Source organism: Paroedura picta, chromosome 11 (assembly GCF_049243985.1).
Source record: "Paroedura picta isolate Pp20150507F chromosome 11, Ppicta_v3.0, whole genome shotgun sequence".
Taxonomy (NCBI): Eukaryota; Metazoa; Chordata; class Lepidosauria; order Squamata; family Gekkonidae; genus Paroedura; species Paroedura picta.
In genome coordinates this window covers 8,912,906-8,932,714 of record NC_135379.1, presented here as the reverse complement: position 1 = coordinate 8,932,714, position 19,809 = coordinate 8,912,906, and the positions used below count along the sequence as shown (strand labels likewise).

Below are 19,809 nucleotides of genomic sequence, written 5' to 3'. Positions count from 1 at the left end.
ATTGATGTCCACTTCATAGTCAAGAGCAGGGGTAGTCAACCTGCGTTCGCTGGCAGGGGCTCATGGGAATTGTAGTCCATGGACATCTGGAGGACCATAGGTCGACTACCCCTGGTCAAGAGAAGTAATCCTTTCGAGAGGTTTCGTGACGAAGAGGTTGCTAATTTCTTTGCTTCCCTTTTTCCCCCCGCCAAAATTTCGGGCTGCCAGACAGCCGAATAACCTTCATCAGGAACAATATTATCGCTTCAAATGTAGCGTGGAGTATCGGATGGCTAGTTCTTCTGAACCCTTCTGACCCGGAGACAAAGGCAGTGTCATTATTAGTGAGGCATTACCGTTCTCGATTGCTCTTGATGATGCAAATGCTCCAGGTTAACACTACCGTGCATAATGACCCAAAAGGAGAGGAGGGAGGGGAGATACGAGAGAGGGCAAGGAGCGAACTGGGTAGCCAAGGCAGGGAGGGAGGCAGGAACACTTCCTGCCTCCCTCCCTGCCTTGGTTACCCAGTTCGCTCCTTGCCCTCTCTCACATCTCCCCTCCCTCCTCTCCTTTTGGGTCATTATGCAGGGTAGTGTTAACCCCTCCTCTCCTCTCCTTTTACCAATAAATACATTCCACTTGCTGCTCGTTCTCACTCTGATAAGTTCTCACTCGAAAGCTCGCGCCTTAAATAAATCTTCGTCGGTCTTAAAGGTGCTACTGGGCTCTGATTCTGTTGTGATCAGTACTGGTTAGGCTAGGTGTTCATGGTTGAACATGAAGTCCTAAACGTGTAGACATAAATGCATGCAGCCTGCATTTGGGGGTGGGGTGGGGGGAGGGGGTTGTGAGCAAGTGAAACAGAGATTTGAAAAGGCAGTATGAATTATAAATACAAATAACCCCCTGTGTTTTCTTATTCACTGGTGCAGAATCAATACAAATTCTTTTCAGACCTGAATAGAGTGTGAAACAAGAGCTATCTTTCTCTCCATGCTTCCCGACTTCAATATCATTATGTACAATAATTGGGTCTGTAAAAACCTATTAGGTGAACAGAGAGAGAGAGAGAGGAGAGGTGTGAATCTGAGAACCGACCCCCACTTTCCTGTAGGGAGATATAAGTCTGGGAACAAAATCGGTATCTGGAGGTTGTTGGGATGTTGTTTTTTTAAGTTAGTACATAAAAAAAAAAGATTATCTCTGTGAGAATCCGATAGGTCTGTTTATTCGTTTGCTTAAAGTGAGACGGTATTTATTATAGCGGTCGCCAAGGACAGGAGATACAGAGAAGATAAAATGAAGGCCAGTATGGTGCAGCTAACAGAATTCATTCATACCCTGTCTCCCCCCCCCTTCATGGGGATCCAAAGCATCTTACACTGTTCTTCTCTCTTGCATTTTATCATCACAACAACCCTGTGAGGATGGTGAGGTTAAGTGTGAATGGCCCAAGGACACCCAGCAGGCTTTCATGAGAGAGCAGGGAGTCAAACCTAAGTCTCCCCAATGTTAGTCCGGTGCACTACAGGAAACTCGCCCGGGTTTGGCCTGGAGGACTTGGCAAAACTAATGCCATGCAGCTACAAGGTTCACAAAGTGGCTTAATAGTGCCATCCTAAGCTGAGTTAAACCCTTATTTATACACGAAGTTACACGGGCGTAACTCTACTTAGGACAGTACTACAAGAGAAACAAGAGCCTCTTGTGGCGCAGGGTGGTAAGGCAGCCAACATGCTGTCTGAAGCTCTGACCATGAGGCTGGGAGTTCGATCCCAGCAGTCGGCTTAAGGATGACTCAGCCTTCCATCCTTCCGAGGTCGGTAAAATGAGGACCCAGCTTGCTGGGGGGTAAACGGTAATGACTGGGGAAGGCACTGGCAAGCTACCCCGTATTGAGTCTGCCATGAAAATGCTAGAGGGCGTCACCCCAAGGGTCAGACATGACCCAGTGCTTGCACAGGGGAGACCTTTACAAGAGAAACAGATTGCTTACTTGGGGAACTTACTCACTGTTCTCCTCACTGGGGACCCAATAAGGCTTTAAAATTATAATTTAAATAAACTAATGGAAAAGACAATAAACCACATCCTGGAGACCTGGATCCGCTGCGGCCTTTATTGACCTTTTGACCATGGAGGAGCCCCCATCTCATGCAAGGCCACAGGCTACAAAGCCATGGCCTAAGAGCCACGAACCAAAAGCCCTTTGGCTCATGCCTCTATCTACACCTAGGCTATCCAATGCAATACAATACAAAGCCTTTCTTCGCGTTAAGACAAAGTAAACCTGCCATCAGAAAGTTAAACCGAAGTTCATCCTAGCAGCTGGCAGGGATGTTTCAAAGCTTTCCGCCCCCCCCCCCCTCCTAGCAGAACCTCTTTTCTCTAACGTGTTGTCCATCCCTAAGTTATTCTAAACTGACTGTGCAACTTCATAGAAAACATTGGTGAGATTTCAGAAATTCAGAAATGCAGCACGTGATAGATTAGGGGAGTGGGGTGGAAAAACTCTGCAGATGGCCTCCCCCCCCCCCCCAGGACCTGGAAGGGCTGTAGGGAACTCACCAGCAGGGGCAGCTTTCACACGGCAGGGATCTGCAGCCTCCGAGCCTCAGAGAGAAGTGAAAGGAGGAGGGGGTGGTCGGGTGGGGTATGGAAGGCGATTGGCTGGCTGCTGGACAGACAGGCAAGCCAGTTGGAGGAGAAGGCACTCAGGGGCGGGACTGGTGTCCTAAGTTGATGTTAAGCGCTGAGTGTGGCACTTAAGCCATGAGACCAGATCCTCCTTCAAGCCCTTCAGATATTTATTATGTGGAACAGATGTCACAATGGCATCAATAATGTTGGCGGCCTTCTCTTTCTCTGTTTGCTGACAGGTACAAGCAGCGCGGAAGTAAAGGAGAACCGCAACATCGGCAACCTGGAAGATCACCCCATCCCCTCGAATGACAGGTCGAGAGTGGGAGTTTCCAACCTCAAAAGGAAACGGCCCCTGGAGGAGGGCAACAACGGACCCTTCTGCAAACTCCAGCTCATCTGGAAGAAGGTCTCGTGGTCAGTCACGCCAAAGAACGCTCTGGTCCAGCTACACGAACTTAAACCAGGTTTACAGTACAAAATGGTGTCTCAGACGGGCCCTGTCCACGCGCCGGTATTTGCAGTTGCCGTGGAAGTGAACGGACTCACATTTGAAGGCACTGGGCCAACGAAGAAGAAGGCCAAAATGAAGGCTGCTGAGCTCGCCTTGAAGTCTTTTGTCCAGTTTCCCAACGCGTGTCAAGCTCATTTTGCCATGGGGAATTGTTTCAATCCTTCCACAGACTTCACATCAGACCTGGCCGACTTCCCGGACACTCTGTTCAAGGAGTTCGAACCATCGACGCACAGCAAGGACTTCTCGGTCTATGACCCAGCGAGTAACGAATTGCTTTCGACGGCCTGCCGGCACGGGCGGTTCCTCTGCCACACCTTGGACTTAACGGGCCACGGGAAACAAAACAAGCGCAAGATGGCTTCCGGCGCGGAGAGCGAAAAGAACCCCGTGGTGTTACTCAATGAGTTGCGGTCGGGACTGAGGTACGTCTGCCTTTCAGAGACTGTGGAGAAGCAACAAGCCAAGAGTTTTGTGATGGCAGTAAGAGTGGATGGGAGAACGTTTGAAGGCTCGGGACGTAGCAAGAAGCTGGCCAAAGTTCAAGCAGCACAGGCTGCGCTCCAGGCCCTCTTTAACATTCGGCTGCCCAGCCACGTTCCCAGCAGGAGTAAATGTAATCATTTGCCACAGGTGAGAGCTCTCAGGTAGTCGCCAACCGAGCGGAAGGGATGCTTTCAGATCAATGTCATTTGTTGTTCTTCCAGCTGTCACTTGTGACTCTCTCAGAATCCTGCCCTCGCGGCCAAAGTAAGTACTTGGTTGCAGCGGAAACCCCATTTCTCCACCGAGGCCACGTGGAAAACCTTTGCGTATACTCACTTTCGGAACTGCTTTAGCTAATGGGGAAAGGGGGCAGCTGCCCAGAGCCCACATCGGTTGGTTACTCACCACGCATGCGAGAAAAATGGCAAGGTTTGCATACAGCACGTGTTGGTGGGGCAGGCAGTGTGCGTTGAGGGAAAGTGGTACTCAGCATGAGGGACCTGCCCACATTCACAATCAGGGCATTCTGGTCCTTCCATCTCCTCTGTGCATTCATCCAAATGGGAGCATGGCACCTTCATGTGTATACCCTGACGTGTATCTTACCACGTTGAGCGCTAGCTTGATGTAGTGGTTTAGAGTGGGGGCCTCTAATCTGGACAGCTGGGGTTGATTCTCCACTCCTCCACATGCAGCCAGCTGAGAGATCGTAGGCTAGTCACAGTCTTAAGCTGTTCTCAAACAGTTCTACCAGAGCTCTCTCAGCCCCACCTACCTCACAGGGTGTCTGCTGTGGGGAGAGGACGGGAAGGCGATTGTAAGCTGCTTTGAGACTCCTTTGGGTAGTGAAAAGCGGGGTATAAGAAACCCAACTCTTCTCCTTCTTTGCTTTTGGAAACCTTCCTCCAGCCTAGAGTATAATTTCCACCAGAAGAATCACTTAACTTGGAGGAAGACACTTTAGACTGGAAGAAGGCTTCAACCTTCAGGGAGCAGAGTCGCAGGATACATCCCGCTGTCCCTCATTTAAAGATGTTGCTGAATGGATCAGGTCCTAATGACCTTCTTTGGGCCCTCCAAGAGTACAGTTTCCTACTTGGCCCATCAGAGGCCATTTTGCTCAGAGTCCTCTCAGATCTACAGCCCGTTCTGCTTATTTTGCGAAGAACCATTTATGGGTTCTTTTCTAAAGAGAAGTATGAGTCAGCCTCATTCTTTCAGGCACAGATTGATAATACGACCACGTGTGATGAAAGCAAACCTCCTTTTTTATATAAGGCTGCATTTGATCTATCGAAAAACCACATGTAACCTATGATTTGGGATGTCCTTGTTTCCTTTGCTTTCAAGTCACTCTTAGATCATTCTCTGAAGGAGGGGGACAGTGCAGAGGGTGTCTTTTCTAGATCTCATCCCCAGACAATTCTGCCTCGGGCAAGGTCTAAAGATCTTTGCGTCGGTTGTCAGATTTCTGAGTGACAGAAAGGAAATGACTTCTCTGTTGTCAAACATAAATACAGGCAAAATGTCGGGCATGATTCTTCCTACGTCATGGAGAGCACACTGAGGAGGCCTCCTATTTGAGGCATATTGTTAGATTTTTTGGAAGGTTCCCATCCTTGGAGGAAAGTTCCTCACTTAGAAGAACCTAATCGATGGATCCAACCCTCAAGAGTTGAAGGCTCTGAAATATTAATGGAGAACAAATGAGTTGCAATTGGTCAGAGCTCTACTAGGATGGATTTTGCTGTCTTCATTCTCGGTTGTCCAAAAGCTAGCATCGTATGAGTGTTCCTCCCCCAATTTCACTTGGCTGTTATTAATAGAAGCTGAAGCTGATTCTCTGAACAAGCAGGATTCACTTAGATTTCCCTCTGTGTTACAAGAAGAAGGTGAAACAAGTGCTTACATATTTCCTTTCTTTTTGAGAAGGATCTGCTTTCAAAAGAGATACTTGCTTGTTGGGGTTTTTTTTAAGGGTTTGTGGCACCTGAAAGAGTCACAGGTTGATCATGGCTTAAGTGTTCACAGACCAAAGTCAACATGATGCAATTCATCGTATCTGGTCTATGGGTAGACATAGGAGGGAAGTGTGCCCAGTAGACTCAAAGGGCAATAAAATGCAAGATATACAGTCTGGAGACATTTCTCTGTAAAGTCAAATCATACTAAGTGATGCTCTCAAGGGCAGGTTGGGTGATAATGTGAACGAAGTTGAGAAGGTTCAGAGGAGAGCAACAAGGATGATCCGGGGGCCAGGGGACCAAGCCCTATGAGGAGAGGCTGAGGGACTTGGGAATGTTCAGCCTGGAGAAGAGGAGGTTGGGAGGAGACAGGATGGCTCTCTTGAAATATTTGAAAGGTTGTCACTTGGAAGAGGGCAGGGAAAGATTCCTGTTGGCAGCAAAGGATAGAGGTAATCAGTTTAGGTGTTTCCCCAGATCCAGTTTGAGATAAATAAGAGCTAACCCAAAAGTGATGCCTGTAGTTCAGTGAATGGAGCTTCCAACATCTTTCCCCTTTAAATAGGGATGTTAGGCCCTGGTTAGTACTGATGTTTCCTATTGTCCTGGCTGGCTGAGACCATAGCCTGGCAGAAGTGCTCTGTCTTACAGACCCTGCAAAACTCAGCAAGTTCTGGCAGGGCCATGATCTTGCTCTGCAGGATGTGGGATCTTCACTTCCTAAGAGACCATCCATGCCTGTCATGAGCTGGGCCCCAGAAGATGTCCAAGATCTCAACATGTATCTGTTTTCTGACTCTTCTCATGACTGGGTTTAGAGTGTTGTACAGCAGCCTGAGAGTTTCGGCATCTTATTTTGTGATATTTGAACCTGCTTCTCCCATTCTGACGCTAGAGTTTATCAGGCAGTTCTCTGGTACGTTTTTTTTTCCTTGCCAAAGCAGCTTCCTTGTAAAATGCTCACTGCCCATACGTCGAGGCCAACACAATTGCGTGTGCATGTTGTACAAAATATGGAAGGATTGGTTCCATAAGAGGATTAGTTCTTCTCCAGTAGGCCCTTCCCTGGCCAGAAAGTGGTTGCTTACAGGCCGTTCTCCTTGATCTTCTAGGAGAACATTCCTCTGCCTGAATACAACTATGAAGCTTATGGCTGCAGGAAATTTTGGCAGCAGTACTACTCTCACTCTACGTTCATTGAACCACAGCACAGCCCCAAGATAAGGAAAGTTGCATCATTTGCAGCCTTCTAGTTCCCAAAGACTTCACTCTCCCAAAGGAAGCCCAGTAGACTGTCTGGAATTGTCCTTGTGCATTATTTGTGGGAAAGATACAGACACCAGAGTGCTGTTGTGGCATTCTGGTCATTGCTGTATATTCCTTCAGGTAGAGAAAAGCAGCATATAAGAACCATCTCTTCTTCTTCAGTAATATCAGGGCTCTCTCAGCTTCACCTCCCTCACAGGGTGTCTGTTGTGGGGAGAGGAAAGGGAAGGCGACTGTAAGCCGCTTTCAGACTTTTTTGGGTAGAGAAAAGCAGCATATAAGAACCAACTCTTCTTCTTTCTTCAGTAATCTCAGGGCTCTCTCAGCCTCAACTCCCTCACAGGGTGCCTGTTGTGGGGAGAGGGGAGGGAAGGTGATTGCAAGCGGCTTTGACACTTCTTTGGGTGGAGAAAAGCAGCATATAAGAACCAACTCTTCTTCTTCAATAATATCTGGGCTCTCTCAGCCTCACCTCCCTCACATGGTGCCTGTTGTGGGGAGAGGGGAGGGAAGGTGATTGTAAGCTGCTTTGACACTTCTTTGGGTGGAGAAAAGCAGCATATAAGAACCAACTCTTAGTGCTACAACATTTAGCACTTTTCCCTATGACGTTTAGCACTTTTTAAAAAGTTTAGTGCTTTTTTCCCCCCAATGCCACTTTCTGTATGGTTGAATGCTTGGAATGTAATTATGTTATACAGGCATTAACCCCGAGCATAGCAAATCAAGCACAGCGGGAACATAAGGTCTATGTCCCTGATCATGTGGACTTCTTTCATCCTGTTGTTTCAGCATTGGTACGTCCAGATAAGTAACCTGGTCTACGTGGACAAAGAATTCCATGCTATGTGGCCACACATTCTTGGGGACTTCCTTGGATCATTCACAAAACATAGTATTTCTATCTGAAACATTCCCCTGAAACCTTCTTCAGGCTTCAAGAAACCCCAGCAGTGGCACAATCATTCAGAATAAAGTTGGGAAGCAGAGCTGTGTAAACACCCACCTGGGGCCCCGCCCCTTCCCACCACCCCCCAGGCCCATCATTGGCCATCGGGGGGTGGGGCAGGTCAACATGATCATACATGGTCATATCACCTGATAAAGGTTTAACAATTTTAAAAAAATTATAAAAATTTAAAAATTGTTGGTCTGAAGTAGCACAACAAAATCAGTCCAATTGCACCTTTAAGACCAACAAAATTTTATTATGGGTATGAGCTTGCATGTGCAATGTACTTAAAAGCTCATGCCTTGAATAAATCTTTGTTGGTCTTAAAGGCGCTATTGGACTCTGATTTTGTTAGGATTGTTCTGTAAGAGTCCCTCATCTTGCCACGGGCTGCTGCTTCTTTTCTGGTTTACTCTTTGTATTTATAAACAAATTTGGGAGGAGAGGGGGAGCGTAGATATCCCATGGTGTGAAAGCTGATCCTGTGGTCATTGGATGTACCACTAATTGTCTCTTAAAATGGAATTAATCTGAAGTCCCATTCTGCGTTCTGAAAGTGTAAGGATGTCTGTACATTGCATTTACCTTATCCAGTGTGCCTTCATCTGCGTTGTGTTCCGTAACGTGATATCATGCACAGGAATTAAAACTATTGTTCATGCGTCCATAGCGGCTTGAAAAATCCATGATGCAGTGTAACTGTGAACGACAAGTGCAAAAGATCAGTTTATGCAAACTTGAGGCTGCAAAACCAATCATGTTGTGTGTCCGTGGTGATGAACGGCATATGTGAAACTGTACAGGAGTCAAGAAATGGCTTATATTGTAGATAAAGCACAGCAAGGGGGTCTTGCTGAGATCGAAAGCGGTGAATGGATTTCCCATGGACATCCATTGCTCTGGGCTGGGAAATTGAATTCAGGATGTGATTCCTCTAGAGGATTCCGCACATTCCCCGTAAATTGGCTTGCTGAGTCAGACCAGCTTGAGAAGCAGAATGTAGCTGTCCACATTTTAAGAATAGAAACGAATAATATATAGGGACAATTAAGGACATGACAGCAAGCCTCACAATCTCTGCCATTCCTGAACCCAGTGGCCAGAAGCTACTGCGTTTTGACCTTAGTGTCACCCCACTTGTGGAATCTTGTCCTTGAATGTCTCTTGCCTTGTAAACTCTGTGGAATCACCATGAATTGGCTGCAACTTGATAGCACTTTCTGCCGCCACCCCAACCTTAAAACCCCACAAAGCAGAGATGGAGGAAGGGGGTAATACCCAATCCCCCCCTCCCCTTTTTAAGGGAAAGTAAGGTTCATCTTCAGTTTCTTCTATAGGACTGCTCTACATTATAGATGAGTGTTTAGGCCAATTTTAATTAAACGATTCTGCACTCCCTCACATGCCGCCAGATGGGTGACCTTGGGCTCCCCACGGCACTGATAAAGCTGTTCTGACCGAGCAGTGATACCAGGGCTCTCTCAGCCCCACCACCCTCACAGGGTGTCTGTTGTGGGGAGAGGAAAGGGAAGGCGAATGTAAGCCGCTTTGAGACTCCTTTGGGTAGAGAAAAGCGGCATATAAGAACCAACTCTTCTTCTTCTTCAGTAATATCGGGGCTCTCTCAGCCTTTCCTCCCTCACAGGGTGTCTGTTGTGGGGAGAGGAAAGGGAAGGCGACTGTAAGCCGCTTTGAGACTCCTTTGGGTAGAGAAAAGCAGCATATAAGAACCAACTCTTCTTCTTCTTCTTCAACTTTGCCAGATTATACCCATAGACTGTACATTAATTCCCTGTTTTGTTGTGTCAAACCACAGCTAAAGATCAGGAGAGCATCACAAAAAATCTTAATCTGATGGATACCTGCCTTTTCAGGTAAAAAAAGCAGAGTCCTGCTTTTTATATGGGGGGGGGAATTAAATGAGTGCATGTTTAGAGGGGAGGTTTTCTTCTGAACCTCTGGGTGGATTCAAGCACTTCCAGCTCTTAAAGCCCTGATTAGCTCCTATAAATGTCACGTCGCTGTCTTTAAAAGAAGATAACAGGGCCCTTTATAGCTCCTGCTAACTTTGACTTATTTACTAATTTGAGCCGAACTGTCCTCTCCAGAGAGCTAATGGTGGGGATTCGTCCACCGACTGGGCATTGAATTATTGCTGTTCGGAGCCATTATCGTGAGAGGAGCCTGTTCAGGAACATTACATCTCCAGCAAAGAGAGCGAGAGTATTTATGAGATGAAAGCTCGATGTCTCGGTCCAGAGTCATCATCTTATACGGACTCCTTTGAAAGGGACCCTTCTTACGGTTATCCGCGATGCCTCCGTCTCTTTTTCCAGGCCTGTGAGAAAAGCAAGAGGAACACTTCAAAAACCTGCCAGCCCTCATTAAGGCTGCCGCTTCCTCTTGGACTCACATCCTCATATTGTTTACGAGCCTCCTATTATTATTGACTTTGTGCAAGCTGAGATCATTGCATCCTTCCGAGCAGGGTCACAATGCCAGAGCATGGAATGAATGAACATCCCTCTGTGTGTCGGGGTCCCACGCACACCTCCTCTGCTTGAATCAGGCTCCTGGCGTTCGTTCCCAAATTGCATTCTTTATCTGTTTACGGCCGGTATTCACATCTAGGGAACCGCACGCTTGTTCGAGCGGCTTTTCATTTCCAGAATGCAGAGCAGCAGCTTGGTTCAGGATACCACTGAGTTCTGACTCCCTCTTGCGGTGCTTCTGACTCATCTTGCACAATGTTTTCATGTTCCCGCCACAGGGGAGACGGTAGGAAAGGAAGAGACAATGGAACACTCAGCCGTATAGTGTCGGGCAGGGCAATGATCCAGCACCTCTTTGGCTCTTGGTTGTCATTAATAAGGGATCTTGAATTGCATATAGCAATTATATATATATAGCACTTTTATTTTATATGTATGTATTTTATGTATTTTATATATACGACTGATTAAACAGGAAAGAGACACAAGCTGGTGAGATCCAGGGTATATCGGATTTATCTATTTACTTACTCATTTACGCACATACACCCTGTTATTTTCTTGAATTCAGACGGCTGTTCCAGTTCTTCCCCATCATTTCCCTATTCCTTTTAAGACTGGTTTCTTCTATCCTTTTCACTTTCATTGTGAAACAAAAATTCACAAGAAAGCCTTTTTCTGGGACTCTGAACTAGGGATGGGCACGAACCACAATTTTGCAATTCGTCTCATGATTCGTGGCTGAACCACAAACTGAACCATGAATTAATATGCCAGTTTGCAAACTGTATCAGTTTGTGAGCCATTTAAGCCCCTGCTTTCTGCTCCCCACTGCTCAGCTCTTTTTTTTATGAGGAGCAGAAAGCAGGGTTTTAAACAGCTGAAAGCTATTTAAACCTGTTTTCAGCTCTTCATGAACCACCATGAACTAGAAGTTCATGGCAGCTCTTCAGTTCGTAAACTTCGTTTTGTAAACCACAAATAGAGTAAAATTCATGACAAACTAGTTCATGAGCTGGTTTGTGCCCATCCCTAAATTCTGAACATTTCCCCCTGTCTTGAGGATTCTCCTGCCCAGAAAGGATGGGGGTTTTTTTTAAAGAAAAATTGCATGTGAGCAGCAAAATGTCTCAGTGCAGGAAGGCACCAGTGCAGAAACAAACTCCCACTAGGAGGGCAGACACTGTCCAGGTAGCAAAGGGAGACTTGTTATCAGTGTGTTATTTCAACAAAGAGTTGACAAGATTAACTAAGGAGTGGTCAGGTGGCCATTATTTGCCATCTGTGACAGGGAATTGATTTAGTCCATGATTGAGGAGGGTTATTAGGATCTGAGCACATCCTGGCAAGAGAGTAAGGATGTCTGAAGGCTGTCAAAGAGGCTGTCAGGGCAAGGTGTTTTGCCACAGCTGGAGCCTGGCAGTGGTGCGGGAGCCAAAGCATGACACCCCTCCTCATCTGGGTTTGGACCAAATAGACTTATATTGCAGGAGGGGTCAAATCCTCCTTCTCTGAAGTTTCCCCTAGTAGCATCAGCGTTAGGGCACAGGGATGGAGGGAGATTGAAGGAAATAGGGGGCGCTCACCAATGCTTACTCATCTCTTTGTGAGACAGGGGAGGCTTGCCAGCTGTGGTGCTCTAATCCTAACGGCAGTGGACCATTCCTCTCCTCTCATAGTCCTCGCAGGTTAGGTAAGAAGGAACTGCTGCTGTCGTTTCTGGCACCGACAGACATTCTCCCCATGGGGTTCCCACTACTCTCCGCTGGTTTGAATGGGAAGGCAGAGCTGGTCTGGGCCAAGGCTTCCAGGCCTACGGGGCAGGGCTCGTATTCTGGAATCCCCTCTCTCCTTTTTCCGGAGAAGTGTCGGCATCAGGGAAGGGGGGGGGGGTAGGAATATCATTGGATAGGGAGGGGAAGGGGAACGTATGCAAAGGGAAGGGGGAATCCAGAGCTTCTTATAAGTGCAATCATCTCCCAGGGTTACTGCACGTGTGCAAAACAGCAAAAAACAGTCCTCAGTTGTGAATCTGGAGTGATGGAAGACTGACAGGGAAAGACGAAGGAAAAAATGTCAGCGTGAACCGATTGCACTGATAGCGTGATCAGTGGAACTGCCAGAGCACTGACAAAAATGTGAAAGGTGGCTGCAGTCTGGAAGGTGTCACTCTCAGTTGAGACACTGCACAAAACTGTGTTATTTTCAATTTCGGTCGTTTGTGAAACCAGGATTTAGCTAGGAGGCCACTGAATGCTGAGTACAAAACCGAGATCAGGGTGCATTGTATTTTCACTCAACCTTGTTCCTTCTGGTCTTACAAAATATTTTCGAGGAAGTTTGGGTCTGTAGCTATCATCCAGTCATTATCATTTCCCTTGTGTTTTGTGTCCACCTTTGCTTTCTCAAGTTAATTATCTCTCCCAGTTGTCCCTTCGATGACGGCTTCACTTGCTGTTTTGGTAAAGGGACATGTTTGTTGCCATCTTAAAAACAGAACTCACTATTCCTGGGTCTCCCTTGTTTCTAGTCAATGGCTCTCCGACAAGGCAGTCCTAGGCAGAGTTACTCCAGTCTAAACTTATTGATTGTAGTGGGGTTATAGTGGATAAGATTACACTTTGAGACACCAGGCATATTCCCCGAACGATGCTTCACTCGCACCGCCTAATGAGCTGGGTGTGTTAATAATATGGACAGTAGTTTAGAATAGCACCTCCGTTAAACTGCTAAGACCTGCCTGATTCCAGAAGCCATAAATACATGCAATCGCTGGTCATAAAATAAACAAGATAGCCCTTTCGTTTTTTTAAACTTACAATTAGCTATATTAGCTGTATTCCTGTGAATATCTGAGGACAACAGAATGTTTTTGTGCTCAAGAGTATCCCAGTCCTCTGACCTCACTTGTTGTTGTTGTTAGGTGCGAAGTCGTGGCCAACCCATCGCGACCCCATGGACAATGATCCTCCAGGCCTTCCTGTCCTCTACCATTCCCCGGAGTCCATTTAAGTTTGTCTGACCTCACTACCGGGGGGGGGGGATCTGTATTTTTGGTGAAATAAAATCTAAAGCACCAAAAGGGTAGATTCAAATGAGCAGCCGTGTTGGTCTGAAGTAGCACAATAAAATCAGAGTCCGGTAGCACCTTTAAGACCAACAAAGATTTATTCAGGGCGTGAGACTTAGTCTGACGAAGGGTGCTTGCACTCGAAAGCTCACGCCTTGAATAAATCTTTGTTGGTCTTAAAGGTGCTACTGGACTCTGATGTTATTGCACCAAAAGGATGTAAGTGGTGGAGACCAATGAATCCCCCCTCAATTACCACTTTGTCCCTCCCCCACCCCTGTGAAAGGCAGGATGTTAAAGAATGCTTGAATAGATGTGTTGTTTGACCAGTGTAGTCTGAACTTAGTGACTTCTCAATAAGACTATTTTAGATGAGGCTTCAGGCAACTGGGGGGGTCACCTTTATGAACTTTCTTGGGTAGAATAAGGCTATTTAGTAAAGAGGCTTGAAATTATATAGAACATGCAGCCATTGATGGGTCTCTTCAATTCTAAGGTTTTATTCGACCATCAGAGAATACAGGGTCTCCTCTGTTGCTAGTGATGCAGTGATGTCACTTCCGGCACGCACTGGAAGTGACATCATTACATTGCCCTCAGCATAGGACACTCTGGTGTTTGAGCAAAACGCTGTGGTAAAAATAACTTCTTTTTGCCAAAAGACCAGAGTATCCCACATCGGAAGTGATGTTGCAGCATTATCAGCCAGTTATTTGCCCTAAAGGTGAAAATGCCTGTGCTACATTCACATATGATGACATTCATTTGGTGATCACCTACCTTCAGCAAGCCTACTGTTGCACAAAAAAGACCAACAATGCATGAGAAAACAGTCGTAGTTATGCTACAAATGCCTGCCAAACGTAATGCTTATTTCTTTATTTGTTTATTTAAAACGAGGATTCCCAACTAGGGTTACAAAGAAGAGCTCCCCAGAAGTTATGCAGCCTTTTCCAGATGGCCGCTGACCCCTGTTGTTCTTCGGGCCTAGTCTCTTTCTCCACAGTGGAAACAGTAAATGATCAGTTGATCAGCTGGCTCCCATATCTTACTTCTGCACCCACTTCTCTGAAGGGCCATGTCACCATTTGGGGGGTTCCTTGAAGTCTGAAAAATATTTCAGCGGTTCCTCCACAGTCAAAAGGTTGGCAAAGGTTGATTATCTGTCCCCATTCTGAGAGCAACAGGGGAGGTAAAAATTCTTAGGATGTTATCAAATGGCTATAATTTAATGGGATGATACGGTTAAAAATGGGTGATCTACATGTCATCTGCTCCCATTAGCAATTAGTTGAACTACAGTGGTGTTATGGGGATCAAAGCCACACGCTAGGAGTTCTTCTGCAGTCTCATGTCCAGAGGCTGGTGAGGTTTATACCTGCTTAGCTATAAGAGATAAAATTCCATCAGAATTTCAGGGCATTCTCTGGACATCACATGGTTCTGTGATACTTGGCAGCCTTTAGTCCTAGAGGAACCAGTTCCTTCCTCTCCCCACTCCTCCCCGTAACCACTGAAAGGAATAGAAGAGATCGTTTTTCCCTTTAAGTTGCAAAACGGTAAATTTATAGAAGATCTATACATTGAAGTCCTAGTGCTCCCACGTTGTCATAGAAATATCAAACAGAGAAAGAAGAGGGGATGGTTTTTGGAAGGCATACGTTAACGGTCATAACAATTCAGGGAAGGAGAGGCCTTCCATGTTTAGCTCTGGCAATGTCCTTTCTAATATTGACGGACATTAAAACGGAAGGATATTGATTCCGCTGTCTTTGCTTTAGAAAACCAACAAGAGATAAATGAGCAGCATTTCTCCATCTCCTTCCAAAAAACGCCCTGACAGACTCAGGTGACAAAATTTGCCTCATTAAACTTGGCTTTCATTTTTTTTTTTAAAGCCTTTGCAAAATATCTTTGAGCTTTTCGAACCTTTGATGTTCTCGTTTTTGAAACTCTCTGTTCTGTGGACAAGGAAGAGCCACAAAAGAATGTAAATATGTTCATATTGTTTTTTTAAAAAAAACACAGAAATATGCATGTTTGCCTGGAAGCTTCTTTTGATGCCACGGTGGAATGCCGACACACGTCAGCAGGAACACAATAGGAAGTCCAGCCCCTCCCTTTCATGTTTCAGCAACACCCAGAGATAAACCAGAGTAGAAAGCAGAACTCCTCCAAGAGAGCAGCATTAATAAGTCCAAATAGATTAGGAGGGTGGTCTTCCCCCCTCCCCCCCCAAAAAATGCTGTGCTTGGCTATCAGGGGTGACCTGCATGAATTAAAAGGATCAATTAAGAAAGTGTGCAATAACGAGGGGTTTGTAAAATAAACACCGATGATACCGGATTGATCAGCGGGGGAGTAAGAAAACATTGGCAAGGCAAAAAGAGGCTTCCCATCTGCCTTTGACAGGAATTGATCAGAGTAAATTAAACACTTGTCCTTAAGTCATTAGAGTTATCGGGGAAATATGACGTGTCCCCGTCACTGGGGAACCGGCTCCTCGGTTTTCACCAGCTTCGGAGGGGGCCGCAAAATGGGAACGCTGCAGACCTTGAAAGGAAAGCTGATAGTTCTGGAGGCCAAGCTTGGGAAGCAGGAAGCGGTCCTCGGAACGAATTGAAACAGTGCAGGAAGGATGGGCAAGCCAACTGGCATCCCTTTATTTATTTACAGGAGCTTAAAAAGAGAGAGAGAGAGACCCCATGAAAAAAGAACCTAAAAGCAGTAGACAAAAACAATTTAATCCATCTTTTAGGAGTTAAAAGGGACTGTAGTAAAGTTTCCAGGCCATGTTTTGCAGCTAGCAGAATGGGGTGCAGATGAGGATAGTGGGCACAAGGTACTCTGCAGCACTACATCACTTCTGGGGAAAATCCAGAAGTGCCATAGGGCAGTTCTGGGAACCACTGGAAACTGTACGGTAAAACCATAGAATTCCCAGTGATTCCTAGAGCTCCATTATGGCAGGGTTTCCCCTGGAAGTGATGTAGCAATGTATTCGATGATGCCTTGCCAGGCCCAAGATGAGGGATAACACAATCCAACCAGGGACTGGCAAGCCTAGACCGGGGGAAGGGGTAATAAGGGGCAAAGACTGAAAATCTGCAAGTATTAGAAGGATGGTAGGCAGTGCACTCCCCGGGTAGACAAGATGTTGTTTTTAGCTGCAAAGTCGTGTCCGACCCATCGCGACCCCATGGACAATGATCCTCCAGGCCTTCCTGTCTTCTACCATTCCCCAGAGTCCAATTAAATTTGCACCAACTGCTTCAGTGACTCCATCCAGCCGCCTCATTCTCTGTCATCCCCTTCTTCTTTTGCCCTCAATCGCTCCCAGCATTAGGCTCTTCTCCAGGGAGTAGACAAGATAGGAGAGCTAAAATGAGTAACAGTTGAAAAGGTCTCATTCAAAAACCCACAGATCCATTTAGTCTTCACTGGTGTGACATCAACCAACTGTAGTCCAAATCCAGAGAAAATGAGTCACCCTGAATGGGGTTTAATTATGGCTAACAGGTTTCTCTGATTCCAATTGCACAGCTATCTGTCTCTGGATCAGGGCCTCTGTGCGGCTTGGTAAATTGGTGCCAGGCATATTTAGCAGGATTGGAACTATATCATTTTTCTTTTGTAGCTGACAGATCCGTCTCTTTTTTTAACTCTGAGACCTAGTTATGCGAAGTTTTGGGGGAATACAGCCTTTGCTGTAGGTTGGAATGAGTTCCACAACATTTGTCCTGATTATGTTTAAGTTTTTTTATCTGTGTTCTCCTACTTGTTTTCTGCTTTCCCATATGACTTCAAGCTCTGTTTACATGAGTCGTGGTAGAGCTACAAAAGCGGAATCGATAGAGTAAGAGATCGACAGCACCCGTTTCACGGAGGTTACTGCAGTGGGGAAATAGCTGATGAAGGCTAGGTGTAATGAGGTGGAACATCCTGAAAGTAATTCCGAGCAGCGCTAAAGACAATCATATAACTTCACCTGACATAGGTAATCCTCAGTAGAATAAGGAGGTATGTTTTTTGCCTGGAAAAGAGTTTTGTGATCTGTGAAGAGCTAACATGAGATATGGGAGGAGATAGCTTCCCAGTGCGAAATAGTTTATAATTCATGGGACGTGGAACTTAAACCAAGTCACAGAGGTCATTCTGAGTCCATCATAGGAACAAATGCTCCACTGTTCTATATATCACTCACACTGCCTATATACAGTATTTGCTGGCGTATAAGACTAGTTTCCCCCCCCCCTGAAAAACATGCCTCCAAGTGGGGGGGGGTCGTCCTATACGCCGGGTGCACTTCAGTTGGGACAGATGTAGCTGCCCATAATGGCCCATAGCAGCGGTCCGCAAGCTTCCGCTTGCTGCGGACCGCTGCGGCGGAGAGGGCGGCCCTGGCGCACGCGCAGCAGCCCCAGCGCAAACGCGCATGCGCGGAACTGGTCCATATTTGAAGGACCAATTCAAGGGCAAGGACCATGACTCAGTGAGACAGCACACAGTTTACACGCAGAACGTCCATATTCAATGTCTCTACTGGAAAGGATTTCAGTATAAGATGTTGTGAGGAGCTGTCGTGTGGCGGAAATCCTGTAGTGCCCCTGCCAGGTAGAGCAGATAATTTGGAGCAATCTGCATCACAGAAAGGGCCATGAAGACAATGGCTTCATATATATTCCTAATCACAAATCCCCTTTTAACAACGTTCATCTTGGTTCCAAAAAGTGACAGTAAACCACATACAAATCTGGACAGGAAAACAGGAGTACAGTGGCACAAATGTTTCAAAGTGTCTCGTACTGCGCGGGGACTGGCACCATGCGCATGCTGACGCTCCTCCTATGAACTGTATTTCACTCCAGGCATGGTTTATTGCGCTACTTTCAGAGGGAGAGCGGCGTGTTCTGTCCCATTTTTCTGCCAGCGCTCTTGTGCCTGGGTTTGTTTTTTCCCCATCCCTCCCCCCTTTAAAGAATCGTTTTTATCATCTATCTCAGGGGTAGTCAAACTGCAGCCCTCCAGATGTCCATGGACTACAATTCCCAGGAGCCCCCTGCCAGCGAACGCTGGCAGGGGGCTCCTGGGAATTGTAGTCCATGGACATCTGGAGGGCCGCAGTTTGACTACCCCTGATCTATCTTTTTACTTCGTGCCGTGGCGTTATCTCCCCTCCCTGTTAGAGCGCTAAAATGAATGGACTCCAAGCCGACCAGAGACTGATAGGAAATCATCGGCGAGATGCTCCGCTCAGAATGTCAGTTATACCCAGACGGAATAGCGACTAAATAACTCATTGTGAGAAACTCTCTTCTCCGCCGACAGTTATTAAATTGGGAGCATTACAGGAAGGGAATGTAAGGCTCATCTTGGCCTTGGCGGTCATTTTTCTTTGGCAACGGAGCTCTGCTTGCTTCCTCCCCCTTTTTTTTTATTTTTTTGCCTTGCCTCAGAAGCGGCGACCGAGCAGGAAGCTGGCCAGGGCCTGAGACAGGACGCGATCCGCTGGGGATATCTCCTGGACGAGAGCACGAGAGCTGCTGGGCCTTCTCCAGCTTAATTTGTCATACAAGCAGAAAGGGGAAATTGGCTCAATAAGAGCGAGCGGAGGGAGCTAGCTGCCCTTCAGAGCGCTCACCCTCCGCTCACCCTCCGTCCGTCACCAGATGACAGCTTTTACAAGCGGCCTTCGCACGTCTTGCCCTGCCTCCGGCATCCATGTCGGTGGAACTCGGCAGAAGAAGAAGAAGAGTTGGTTCTTATATGCCGCTTTTCCCTACCCGGAGGAGGCTCAAAGCGGCTTACAGTCGCCTTCCCTTTCCTCTCCCCACAACAGACACCCTGTGGGGTGGGTGAGGCTGAGAGAGCCCTGATATCACTGCCCGGTCAGAACAGTTTTATTAGTGCCGTGGCGAGCCCAAGGTCATCCAGCTGGTTGCATGTGGGGGAGCGCAGAATCGAACCCGGCTTGCCAGATTAGAAGTCCGCACTCCTAACCACTACACCAAACTGGCTCTCACCAAACCGGCAGATGAGTTAGAAAAGAGGACAGGAAGGATAACCGAGCGACACAAAGGGAAGACACCAATGCCGTGAAATAGGATGTTCGGCGTTCACCGTCGCAACCTGACACCTAAGCCCCCAGAAGCATCAAATCTGTGTCTTCCTGTTGCTCGACTCAGTTCTTCTTCCCATCTGCCGTCCGCAATCCCTGACGTAGCTCCAAACTAGATGTGACGGATGTCCTCTGGGCTGCCGAGTGGACACGGCCACCATTTTAAAGCCACTTAAAAATGCTGCGAGGGTCTGATCCTGACCAGGCTCTTTGTCCCACCCTTTCCAGTGCCTTTTTAAGTGCTGTGACAGCTCCATGGGTGGGGTTGCCAGCTTCCAGGTGGGGCCTGGAGATTTCCCAGAATTACCACCGATTTTCAGAC

General features: G+C 46.8%; 1 protein-coding gene across 3 annotated transcripts in view; it reads left to right on the top strand.

Moving 5' to 3' along the window:
• ADARB2 (adenosine deaminase RNA specific B2 (inactive)) overlaps window positions 1-19,809 on the top strand; it is a 315,856-nt gene that overhangs the window by 211,068 nt on the left and 84,979 nt on the right. For all 3 annotated transcript variants that reach the window (XM_077303289.1, XM_077303288.1, XM_077303290.1), the window contains one exon: window positions 2,865-3,772. In XM_077303289.1, coding sequence (XP_077159404.1) covers window positions 2,865-3,772 — 908 coding nt within the window. The remainder of the gene's footprint in view (window positions 1-2,864; window positions 3,773-19,809) is intronic.